General features: G+C 54.2%; 1 protein-coding gene across 1 annotated transcript in view; it reads left to right on the top strand.

Annotated features, from left to right (window-relative positions):
- Positions 1 to 13,084, top strand: part of LOC310966383 (phospholipid-transporting ATPase ABCA1-like) — a 45,292-nt gene that overhangs the window by 3,137 nt on the left and 29,071 nt on the right. Inside the window, exons 4-11 of the mRNA XM_083940969.1 lie at positions 2,849 to 2,970; positions 3,496 to 3,699; positions 5,105 to 5,194; positions 8,798 to 9,038; positions 11,737 to 11,876; positions 11,961 to 12,077; positions 12,189 to 12,383; positions 12,480 to 12,685. Of these exons, the coding sequence (XP_083797095.1) occupies positions 2,849 to 2,970; positions 3,496 to 3,699; positions 5,105 to 5,194; positions 8,798 to 9,038; positions 11,737 to 11,876; positions 11,961 to 12,077; positions 12,189 to 12,383; positions 12,480 to 12,685 (1,315 nt within the window). The remainder of the gene's footprint in view (positions 1 to 2,848; positions 2,971 to 3,495; positions 3,700 to 5,104; positions 5,195 to 8,797; positions 9,039 to 11,736; positions 11,877 to 11,960; positions 12,078 to 12,188; positions 12,384 to 12,479; positions 12,686 to 13,084) is intronic.

Here is a 13,084-nt window from a genome sequence, read left to right as displayed (position 1 = left end):
TTAGTCCTGGTGTTAGTCCTGGTGTTTGTCCTGGTGTTAGTCCTGGTGTTAGTCCTGGTGTTAGTCCTAGTTTTAGTCCTGGTGTTAGTCCTGGTTTTAGTCCCGGTGTTAGTCTTGGTGTTAGTCCTGGTGTTAGTCCTGGTGTTAGTCCTGATGTTAGTCCTGGTGTTAGTCCTGGTTTAAATCCTAGTGTTAGTCCTGGTGTTAGTCCTGGTGTTAGTGATGTTAGTCCTGATGTTAGTCCTGGTGTTAGTCCTGGTTTAAATCCTAGTGTTAGTCCTGGTGTTAGTCCTGGTGTTAGTGATGTTATTCCCGGTGTTAGCCCTGGTGTCAGTGATGTTAGTGATGTTAGTCCTGGTGTTAGTCCTAGTGTTAGTACCGGTGTTAGTCCTGGTGTTAGTCCTAGTGTTAGTCCCGGTGTTAGTCCTGGTGTTAGTCGTAGTGTTAGTCCTGGTGTTAGTCCCGGTGTTAGACCTGGTGTCAGTGATGTTAGTGATGTTAGTCCTGGTGTTAGTCCTGGTGTTAGTCCTAGTGTTAGTCCCGGTGTTAGTCCTAGTTTTATTCCTGGTGTTAGTCCAGCTGTTGTGTCTCTGTAGTTTCCTGTGGTCCCTGAACACAACCCCAGACTGAGGACAAAGCAGCTGTTGTGTCTCTGTAGTTTCCTGTGGTCCCTGAACACAACCCCACACTGAGGACAAAGCAGCTGTTGTGTGTCTGTAGTTTCCCGTGGTCCCTGAACACAACCCCAGACTGAGGACAAAGCAGCTGTTGTTTCTCTGTAGTTTCCCGTGGTCCCTGAACACAACCCCAGACTGAGGACAAAGCAGCTGTTGTGTCTCTGTAGTTTCCCGTGGTCCCTGAACACAACCCCACACTGAGGACAAAGCAGCTGTTGTGTGTCTGTAGTTTCCCGTGGTCCCTGAACACAACCCCAGACTGAGGACAAAGCAGCTGTTGTGTCTCTGTAGTTTCCCGTGGTCCCTGAACACAACCCCAGACTGAGGACAAAGCAGCTGTTGTGTGTCTGTAGTTTCCCTTGGTCCCTGAACACAACCCCACACTGAGGACAAAGCAGCTGTTGTGTCTCTGTAGTTTCCCGTGGTCCCTGAACACAACCCCAGACTGAGGACAAAGCAGCAGTGAAATGAGGCGTGAGGCTGCTGCAGAACTTCCTTCAGGCTCATTACACGAAAAGAATTTCCCTCCTTTGTGTCTTAATGTTCACTTTTGTCTCCGCGGGGCGCGTTTCTTTCTCTACCTGCTCCGACCTGCAGGCCCCCCCCCCCCCCCCCCCCCCCCACACGCCTCCTCCTCCTCTGACGGCGCTTTATTCTCTTAATCGCCTCTGATCTCAAACCGGGGACGTTCAGTTCGTGAGAAGGAGCTGCGGGGGCGGGCAGACGAGCCCCGGCAGGCTCTCAGGTGATCTCACCTGGTCAGGGTTCAGCGCCGCCCCCCCCGTCCCCCCGAGGCCCCCAGGCTCCGGGGTTCATACGGGGACCAGAGCCGGCGGTGGGTCAGCGTGACGCGGTGGGTCAGCGGGTCGCCGGTCCTCACGCTGGGCGTCAGGGTTCAGACGCGTCGCTCTGGAGGAAACAGTTTGTTCAGCTGCAGCTCGACCCACTTTAGGAGGTTCTCAGGGTTCTGAGGGGGAAAGGTTCAGTTCTCTGCCCCGTCAGACTCACGCACACACGCACACACACACACCGCTAACCCCCCCCAGACCCCCCCCCCCCCCCCCCATAACATAAATAACATATATTAAAAAATATAAAATCTCCGTCTGAGCTTCAGACGAGAGCAGCAGAGACAGGGACAGCTGCCTGTTTAGTCCTGGTGTTAGTCCTGGTGTTAGTCCCGGTGTTAGTGATGTTAGTCCCGCTGTTAGTCCTGGTGTTAGTCCCGGTGTTAGTCCTGGTGTTAGTCCTGGTGTTAGTCCTGGTGTTAGTCCTGATGTTAGTCCCTGTGTTAGTCCTGATGTTAGTCCTGGTGTTAGTCCTGGTGTTAGTCCTGGTGTTAGTCCCTGTGTTAGTCCTGGTGTTAGTCCTGGTGTTAGTCCTGGTGTTAGTCCTGATGTTAGTCCCTGTGTTAGTCCTGATGTTAGTCCTGGTGTTAGTCCTGGTGTTAGTCCTGGTGTTAGTCCTGATGTTAGTGATGTTAGTCCTGGTGTTAGTCCCTGTGTTAGTCCTGATGTTAGTCCTGGTGTTAGTCCCTGTGTTAGTCCTGGTGTTAGTCCTGGTGTTAGTCCTGGTGTTAGTCCCTGTGTTAGTCCTGATGTTAGTCCTGGTGTTAGTCCCGGTGTTAGTGATGTTAGTCCTGGTGTTAGTCCTGGTGTTAGTGATGTTAGTCCCGGTGTTAGTCCCTGTGTTAGTCCTGGTGTTAGTGATGTTAGTCCTGATGTTAGTCCCGGTGTTAGTCCTGGTGTTAGTCCTGGTGTTAGTCCTGATGTTAGTCCCTGTGTTAGTCCTGGTGTTAGTGATGTTAGTCCTGATGTTAGTCCCGGTGTTAGTCCCGGTGTTAGTCCTGGTGTTAGTCCTGATGTTAGTCCCTGTGTTAGTCCCTGTGTTAGTCCTGGTGTTAGTCCTGGTGTTAGTCCTGGTGTTAGTCCTGATGTTAGTCCCTGTGTTAGTCCCTGTGTTAGTCTTAGTGTTAGTCCTGGTCCCGGTGTTGGTCCTGGACCGTCCATGTGGACTTTAATGTGGACTAAACTCTCTGTGGAGGACTGTGATTGGAGCAGACGAGTTTCTCTGTTGGAGACTGTTCCTCGTTTGACCAATCACGTCACAGCTGATGTCAGACGGCGCCCGCGTCCTCTGACCCGTCTCTAACGGCGCCGCTTTGTCCTCAGGGTTCAAGTTGAAGCACTTCCTGCGAGACAACGAGACCATGTCCACGTTCCTGCAGAGGGACGCGTCCTTCTCCGAGCACAACGTCCAACAGATCCGGGACGCCGGCGTCAACCTGGAGAAGGTGAGGACGCTTCTTAGTCCTGGTGTTAGTCCTGGTGTTAGTCCTGGTGTTAGTCCTGGTGTCAGTCCTGGTGTTAGTCCTGGTGTCAGTCCTGGTGTTAGTCCTGGTGTTAGTCCTGGTGTTAGTCCTGGTGTTAGTCCTGGTGTTAGTCCTGGTGTTAGTGCTGGTGTTAGTCCTGGTGTTAGTCCTGGTGTTAGTCCTGATGTTAGTGATGTTAGTCCTGGTGTTAGTCCTGGTGTTAGTCCTGGTGTTAGTCCTGGTCTTAGTCCTGGTGTTAGTCCTGGTGTTAATGATGTTAGTCCTGGTGTTAGTCCTGGTTTCAGTCCTGGTGTTAGTCCTGATGTTAGTCCTGATGTTAGTCCTGGTCTTAGTCCTGATGTTAGTCCTGGTGTTAGTCCTGGTGTTAGTCCTGGTCTTAGTCCTGGTGTTAGTCCATGTCGTATAATGTGGAATAGAGTAAAGCTGAACCGGACCCTCGTGGATCTGGACTAACCTTTGACCCTGCTCTCCTGCCGTCCGTCTCAGGTGCTCCTGAAAGGGTTCGGGGTCCACCTCAGGGACATGTGTCCCAGAAACGGGGGCAAGTGGAGTCTGGAGGACTTTGTGACGATCTCAGACCCTCAGGTGGGGATCCTGGTCCAGGAAGTGATCTGCCGGGCGCCGGCGCCCTGGCTCGACCACGCCGAGGAGCACTTCCTGAACAACCTGGACTTCCTGAAACCCATCCAGGTAAGTCCAGGACTCCCACGGAGGCAGGATCTGGAATAAGAGTGTAAACATGTGGAATAAGGGGTTTTACCCAGGACCCCCCTTCACTGGAGCCGGGCTCGTTTCTTCTTCTCCTCTTTTTTCTTGAGTCGTTAAATCTTCAGCGTTTCCACGGCAACAGAGAGAGAAACCCCGAGACTCCGAGTCACAAAGTTACGACTGAGACCAGAGACCATTAAACCCAGAGACCATTAAACCCTGAGACCATTAAACCCTGAGACCATTAGACCCTGAGACCATTAGACCCTGAGACCATTAAACCCTGAGACCATTAGACCCTGAGACCATTAGACCCAGAGACCCTTAGACCCAGAGACCATTAGACCCAGAGACCCAGAGACCATTAGACCCAGAGACCCAGAGACCATTAGACCCAGAGACCATTAAACCCTGAGACCATTAAACCCTGAGACCATTAGACCCTGAGACCCTTAGACCCTGAGACCATAGACCCAGAGACCATTAGACCCTGAGACCATTAGACCCAGAGACCATTAGACCCTGAGACCATTAGACCCAGAGACCATTAGACCCTGAGACCATTAGACCCTGAGACCATTAGACCCTGAGACCATTAGACCCAGAGACCATGAGACCCTGAGACCATTAGACCATTAGACCCAGAGACCATTAAACCCTGAGACCATTAAACCCAGAGACCATTAGACCCTTAGACCATGAGACCCTGAGACCATTAGACCCTGAGACCATTAGACACAGAGACCATTAAACCCTGAGACCATTAAACCCTGAGACCATTAGACCCAGAGACCCTTAGACCCAGAGACCATTAAACCCTGAGACCATTAGACCCAGAGACCCTTAGACCCAGAGACCATTAGACCCAGAGACCCAGAGACCATTAGACCCAGAGACCATTAAACCCTGAGACCATTAGACCCTGAGACCCTTAGACCATTAGACCAGAGACCATTAAACCCTGAGACCCTTAGACCCAGAGACCATTAGACCCTGAGACCATTAGACCCAGAGACCATTAAACCCTGAGACCATTAGACCCTGAGACCATTAGACCCTGAGACCATTAGACCCAGAGACCATTAGACCATTAGACCCTTAGACCCTGAGACCATTAGACCCTGAGACCATTAGACCCTGAGACCATTAGACCCAGAGACCATTAGACCATTAGACCCTTAGACCCTGAGACCCTTAGACCCCGAGACCCTTAGACCCAGAGACCCTTAGACCCAGAGACCATTAGACCCAGAGACCATTAGACCCAGAGACCATTAGACCCAGAGACCATTAGACCCTGAGACCCAGAGACAACAATAATAATTCATCAGCAGAACTTTCATAAATCTGATCCATCCCATAATTCTGATGACTTCCTGTTCCTCAGACGGACGTCAGGTCCGACCCCGAGGCCGTCAGACTGGTCGCCAGGGCAACCAACAACCTCCTGGACAGCCTGGGTTCACTGGCCGTCGAGGTAAGAAGCTCACCGGACCAGCCCCCCGGGGGACGGACGGACCAGTCCCCCGGGGGACGGACGGACCAGTCCCCCGGGGGGCCGAGGGGGGCCGAGGTGGACTCTGGGGGCCGAGGTGGACTCTGGGGGACTGAGGTGGACTGAGGTGGACTCTGGGGGGACTGAGGTGGACTCTGGTGGACTCTGGGGGACTGAGGTGGACTGAGGTGGACTCTGGGGGGACTGAGGTGGACTCTGGGGGGACTGAGGTGGACTCTGGGGGACTGACTGAGGTGGACTCTGGGGGACTGAGGTGGACTCTGGGGGGACTGAGGTGGACTCTGGGGGGACTGAGGTGGACTCTGGGGGACTGAGGTGGACTCTGGGGGACTGAGGTGGACTCTGGGGGACTGAGGTGGACTCTGGGGGGACTGAGGTGGACTCTGGGGGACTGAGGTGGACTCTGGGGGACTGAGGTGGACTCTGGGGGACTGAGGTGGACTCTGGGGGACTGAGGTGGACTGAGGTGGACTCTGGGGGACTGAGGTGGACTGAGGTGGACTCTGGGGGACTGAGGTGGACTCTGGGGGACTGAGGTGGACTGAGGTGGACTCTGGGGGGACTGAGGTGGACTCTGGGGGACTGAGGTGGACTCTGTGGGACTGAGGTGGACTCTGGGGGACTGAGGTGGACTCTGGGGGGACTGAGGTGGACTCTGGGGGACTGAGGTGGACTCTGGGGGACTGAGGTGGACTGAGGTGGACTCTGGGGGACTGAGGTGGACTCTGGGGGACTGAGGTGGACTGAGGTGGACTCTGGGGGGACTGAGGTGGACTCTGGGGGACTGAGGTGGACTGAGGTGGACTCTGGGGGACTGAGGTGGACTCTGGGGGACTGAGGTGGACTGAGGTGGACTCTGGGGGACTGAGGTGGACTCTGGGGGACTGAGGTGGACTCTGGGGGACTGAGGTGGACTGAGGTGGACTCTGGGGGACTGAGGTGGACTCTGGTGGACTCTGGGGGACTGAGGTGGACTGAGGTGGACTCTGGGGGGACTGAGGTGGACTCTGGGGGGACTGAGGTGGACTCTGGGGGGACTGAGGTGGACTCTGGGGGACTGAGGTGGACTCTGTGGGACTGAGGTGGACTCTGGGGGACTGAGGTGGACTCTGGGGGGACTGAGGTGGACTCTGGGGGACTGAGGTGGACTGAGGTGGACTCTGGGGGGACTGAGGTGGACTCTGGGGGACTGAGGTGGACTGAGGTGGACTCTGGGGGACTGAGGTGGACTCTGTGGGACTGAGGTGGACTCTGGGGGACTGAGGTGGACTCTGGGGGACTGAGGTGGACTCTGGGGGACTGAGGTGGACTCTGTGGGACTGAGGTGGACTCTGGGGGACTGAGGTGGACTCTGGGGGGACTGAGGTGGACTCTGGGGGACTGAGGTGGACTGAGGTGGACTCTGGGGGGACTGAGGTGGACTCTGGGGGACTGAGGTGGACTCTGGGGGACTGAGGTGGACTCTGGGGGGACTGAGGTGGACTCTGGGGGACTGAGGTGGACTGAGGTGGACTCTGGGGGACTGAGGTGGACTCTGGGGGACTGAGGTGGACTCTGGGGGACTGAGGTGGACCCTGGGGGGACTGAGGTGGACTCTGGGGGGACTGAGGTGGACTCTGTGGGACTGAGGTGGACTCTGGGGGACTGAGGTGGACTCTGGGGGACTGAGGTGGACTCTGGGGGACTGAGGTGGACTCTGGGGGGACTGAGGTGGACTCTGGGGGGACTGAGGTGGACTCTGGGGGACTGAGGTGGACTCTGGGGGACTGAGGTGGACTCTGGGGGACTGAGGTGGACTCTGGGGGACTGAGGTGGACTCTGGGGGACTGAGGTGGACTCTGGGGGACTGAGGTGGACTCTGGGGGACTGAGGTGGACTCTGGGGGGACTGAGGTGGACTCTGGGGGACTGAGGTGGACTCTGGGGGACTGAGGTGGACTCTGGGGGACTGAGGTGGACTCTGGGGGGACTGAGGTGGACTCTGGGGGACTGAGGTGGACTCTGGGGGACTGAGGTGGACTCTGGGGGACTGAGGTGGACTCTGGGGGACTGAGGTGGACTCTGGGGGACTGAGGTCCTCAGCAGGTTCACCGGGTTTATTTGGCAGATCTCAGAGTCTGAGTCCAGCTGAACAAAGACTCAGCTGTGTGTGTGTGTGTGTGTGTGTGTGTGTGTGTGTGTGTGTGTGTGTGTGTGTGTGTGTGTGTGTGTGTGTGTGTGTGTGTGTGTGTGTGTGTGTGTGTGTGTGTGTGTGTGTGTGTGTGTGTGTGTGTGTGTGTGTGTGTGTGTGTGTGTGTGTGTGTGTGTGTGTGTGTGTGTGTGTGTGTGTGTGTGTGTGTGTGTGTGTGTGTGTGTGTGTGTGTGTGTGTGTGTGTGAGCTTTTATTGTGAAAGAGCCGTGCTGAGTTCAAGTGCATCCTGTAAATGTGAAACTCCTCTGCTTTAAAACAGGAAGTTGATTTTTTGCTGTCAGCGTTTTTACAGCTGACGTTTGTTCTGGAACGATGAGTCGACAGTTTTCACTTTGTTCCTCGTTTCTGTTTCTGTCACAATCACAACTTTATTAACACTGACCACGCCCTAGCAACCAGCAGCTGACCCCTAACAACCAGCAGGTGACCCCTAGCAACCAGCAGGTGACCCCTAGCAACCAGCAGGTGACCCCTAGCAACCAGCAGGTGACCCCTAGCAACCAGCAGGTGACCCCTAACAACCAGCAGGTGACCCCCTAACAACCAGCAGGTGACCCCCTAACAACCAGCAGGTAACACCCTAACAACCAGCAGGTGACCCCTAACAACCAGCAGGTGACCCCTAGCAACCAGCAGGTGACCCCTAGCAACCAGCAGGTGACCCCTAGCAACCAGCAGGTGACCCCTAGCAACCAGCAGGTGACCCCTAGCAACCAGCAGGTGACCCCTAACAACCAGCAGGTGACCCCCTAACAACCAGCAGGTGACCCCCTAACAACCAGCAGGTAACACCCTAACAACCAGCAGGTGACCCCTAACAACCAGCAGGTGACCCCTAGCAACCAGCAGGTGACCCCTAGCAACCAGCAGGTGACCCCTAGCAACCAGCAGGTGACCCCTAGCAACCAGCAGGTGACCCCTAGCAACCAGCAGGTGACCCCTAACAACCAGCAGGTGACCCCCTAACAACCAGCAGGTGACCCCCTAACAACCAGCAGGTAACACCCTAACAACCAGCAGGTGACCCCTAACAACCAGCAGGTGACCCCCTAACAACCAGCAGGTGACCCCCTAACAACCAGCAGGTGACCCCCTAACAACCAGCAGGTGACCCCCTAACAACCAACAGGTGACCCCCTAACAACCAGCAGGTGACCCCCTAACAACCAGCAGGTGACCCCCTAACAACCAGCAGGTGACCCCTAACAACCAGCAGGTGACCCCCTAACAACCAGCAGGTGACCCCCTAACAACCAGCAGGTGACCCCCTAACAACCAGCAGGTGACCCCCTAACAACCAGCAGGTGACCCCTAACAACCACGCTAAAGACCGTAGCGAGCGGCGTGTGTAACCAGGGCCGCTCTGCTCTGCAGCTGGCAGGGATGAAGAGCTGGATCGACCTGAGGAACGAGATCCTGTTCCTGACGCAGAACGCCACGTCCTCGCCCAGCACCATGTACCAGGCGGTGTCCAGGATCGTGTGCGGGCACCCTGAGGGCGGCGGCCTGCAGATCAAGTCCCTCAACTGGTACGAAGACAGCAACTACAAGGCTCTGTTTGGCAACCACAACAGCAGCGAGGACGAGCCGTCGGCGCTCTACGACAACTCCTCCAGTGAGTCTGGTGATGTTCTGGTGATGTACTGGTGATGTACTGGTGATGTGCTGGTGATGTACTGGTGATACACTGGTGATGTTCTGGTGATGTTCTGGTGATACACTGGTGATGTACTGGTGATGTACTGGTGATACACTGGTGATGCACTGGTGATGTACTGGTGATACACTGGTGATGTACTGGTGATGTACTGGTGATGTACTGGTGATGTTCTGGTGATACACTGGTGATGTTCTGGTGATGTTCTGGTGATGTTCTGGTGATGTTCTGGTGATACACTGGTGATGTTCTGGTGATGTTCTGGTGATACACTGGTGATGTTCTGGTGATGTTCTGGTGATACACTGGTGATGTTCTGGTGATGTTCTGGTGATGTTCTGGTGATGTTCTGGTGATACACTGGTGATGTTCTGGTGATGTACTGGTGATGTACTGGTGATGTTCTGGTGATGTTCTGGTGATGTTCTGGTGATGTACTGGTGATGTACTGGTGATGTTCTGGTGATGTTCTGGTGATGTACTGGTGATGTTCTGGTGATACACTGGTGATGTTCTGGTGATGTACTGGTGATACACTGGTGATGTTCTGGTGATGTACTGGTGATACACTGGTGATGTTCTGGTGATGTTCTGGTGATACACTGGTGATGTACTGGTGATGTACTGGTGATACACTGGTGATGCACTGGTGATGTACTGGTGATACACTGGTGATGTACTGGTGATGTACTGGTGATGTACTGGTGATGTTCTGGTGATACACTGGTGATGTTCTGGTGATGTTCTGGTGATGTTCTGGTGATGTTCTGGTGATACACTGGTGATGTTCTGGTGATGTTCTGGTGATACACTGGTGATGTTCTGGTGATGTTCTGGTGATACACTGGTGATGTTCTGGTGATGTTCTGGTGATGTTCTGGTGATGTTCTGGTGATACACTGGTGATGTTCTGGTGATGTACTGGTGATGTACTGGTGATGTTCTGGTGATGTTCTGGTGATGTTCTGGTGATGTACTGGTGATGTACTGGTGATGTTCTGGTGATGTTCTGGTGATGTACTGGTGATGTTCTGGTGATGTTCTGGTGATGTACTGGTGATGTACTGGTGATGTACTGGTGATGTTCTGGTGATGTACTGGTGATACACTGGTGATGTACTGGTGATGTACTGGTGATGTACTGGTGATGTTCTGGTGATACACTGGTGATGTACTGGTGATGTACTGGTGATGTACTGGTGATGTTCTGGTGATGTTCTGGTGATGTACTGGTGATGTACTGGTGATGTACTGGTGATGTTCTGGTGATGTACTGGTGATGTACTGGTGATGTACTGGTGATGTACTGGTGATGTACTGGTGATGCACTGGTGATGCACTGGTGATGTTCTGGTGATGTTCTGGTGATGTACTGGTGATGTTCTGGTGATGTTCTGGTGATACACTGGTGATGTTCTGGTGATGTTCTGGTGATGTACTGGTGATGTTCTGGTGATGTTCTGGTGATGTACTGGTGATGTTCTGGTGATGTTCTGGTGATGTACTGGTGATGTTCTGGTGATGTTCTGGTGATGTACTGGTGATACACTGGTGATGTACTGGTGATGTACTGGTGATGTACTGGTGATGTTCTGGTGATGTACTGGTGATGTACTGGTGATGTACTGGTGATGTACTGGTGATGTTCTGGTGATGTACTGGTGATGTACTGGTGATGTACTGGTGATGCACTGGTGATGCACTGGTGATGTTCTGGTGATGCACTGGTGATGTACTGGTGATGCACTGGTGATGTACTGGTGATGTACTGGTGATATACTGGTGATGTTCTGGTGATGCACTGGTGATGCACTGGTGATGCACTGGTGATATACTGGTGATGTACTGGTGATGTTCTGGTGATGTACTGGTGATGCACTGGTGATGCACTGGTGATGTACTGGTGATGTACTGGTGATGTTCTGGTGATGTTCTGGTGATGTTCTGGTGATGTACTGGTGATGTACTGGTGATGTACTGGTGATGTTCTGGTGATGTACTGGTGATGTACTGGTGATGTTCTGGTGATGCACTGGTGATGTACTGGTGATGTACTGGTGATACACTGGTGATGTACTGGTGATGTTCTGGTGATGTACTGGTGATGTTCTGGTGACGTTCTGGTGATGTACTGGTGATGTTCTGGTGACGTTCTGGTGACGTACTGGTGACGTTCTGGTGATGTACTGGTGATGCACTGGTGATGTACTGGTGATGTACTGGTGATGTACTGGTGATGTTCTGGTGGTGTTCTGGTGATGCTCTGGTGACGCTCTGGTGGTGTTCTGGTGACGCTCTGGTGATGTTCTGGTGATGTTCTGGTGACGTTCTGGTGGTATATTGGTGATGTTCTGGTGACGCTCTGGTGATGTTCTGGTGACGCTCTGGTGACGCTCTGGTGACGCTCTGGTGACGCTCTGGTGATGTTCTGGTGATGTTCTGGTGACGTTCTGGTGACGCTCTGGTGACGCTCTGGTGACGCTCTGGTGACGCTCTGGTGATGTTCTGGTGATGTTCTGGTGACGTTCTGGTGACGCTCTGGTGGTGTTCTGGTGATGTTCTGGTGGTGTTCTGGTGATGTTCTGGTGATGCTCTGGTGACGCTCTGGTGACGCTCTGGTGATATATTGGTGATATATTGGTGGTCTGTGTTGCAGCTCCGTACTGTAACAGTCTGGTGAAGAACATGGACTCTAACCCGATGTCCCGGATGATCTGGCAGGCTCTGAAGCCTCTGCTGCTGGGGAAGATCCTGTACACCCCCCACACCCCGGCCACCCAGAGGGTCATCCACGAGGTATGACATCACTTCCTGTCCCGTCTGGTCCTGCAGGTGGAGCGGCCTCCCTCACCTGTGTCTGTTTGTCCGTGGTGCGTTCAGGTGAACCGGACCTTCCAGGAGCTGGGTGTGTTCAGGGACCTGGGCGGGATGTGGGAGGAGATGAGGCCCAAAGTGTGGAACTTCATGGAGAACGGCGAGCAGATGGACGTGATCCGGGTAAACAGGCTCCGCCCACGACCTCAGCTGCTCTTCACCGCTGCTGTTTCCTGTTCTTTACTTTCTTCTGTCTTTACTGTTTTTCACCGTCGGTTCTGATCCGTGGTTCAGACGCTGCTGAAGAACAACGTCACCGCCAGATTCTTCCACGCGCAGCTCACCGACACCGACTGGACCGTGGCCGACGTCTCCAACTTCCTGTCCAAGCAGCGGGCGGAGCCCCAGACGGCGGGCGGCGCCCTCACCTGGAGGGAGGTGTTCAACGAGACCGACCAGGCCATCATGAGCATCTCCCGCTTCATGGAGGTCAGCGTCCAAGCTAGTGTTCTGTTCCACCGTGACGCTGTGAGGACGCCACGGGCAGCTCTGTAACGTGTGTGTGTGTGTGTGTGTGTGTGTTAGTGTGTGAACCTGGACAAACTGGAGCCCGTCTCCAGCGAGGAGCGGCTGGTGAACCGGTCCATGCTGCTGCTGGAGGACAGGAAGTTCTGGGCGGGGATCGTGTTCCCGGACGTGGAGCCCAACGCCACGGAGCTGCCGCCCAAACTCAACTACAAGATCCGCATGGACATCGACAACGTGGAGCGCACCAACAAGATCAAAGACGCGTCAGTGCACACACACACACACACACACACAGACACACACAGGGACACACACACACACACACAGGGACAGACACACACACACACACACAGGGACAGACACACACACACACACACAGGGACAGACACACAGGGACACACACACGCAGAGAGACACACACACACACAGGGACAGACAGACACACACACACAGACACACACACAGGGACAGACGCGCACACACACACACACACACACACACAAACACACAGACACACACACACACAGGGACAGACACACAGGGACACACACACACACAGACACACACACACAAACACACAGACACACACACACACACAGACACACACACACACACACACAGACACACACACACAGACACACACACACACACACACACTGTTG

The sequence above is a fragment of the Echiichthys vipera genome (assembly GCF_963691815.1).
Source record: "Echiichthys vipera genome assembly, contig: SCAFFOLD_40, whole genome shotgun sequence".
Classification (NCBI taxonomy): domain Eukaryota; kingdom Metazoa; phylum Chordata; class Actinopteri; order Perciformes; family Trachinidae; genus Echiichthys; species Echiichthys vipera.
This window is presented reverse-complemented; position numbering and strand designations above follow the sequence as displayed.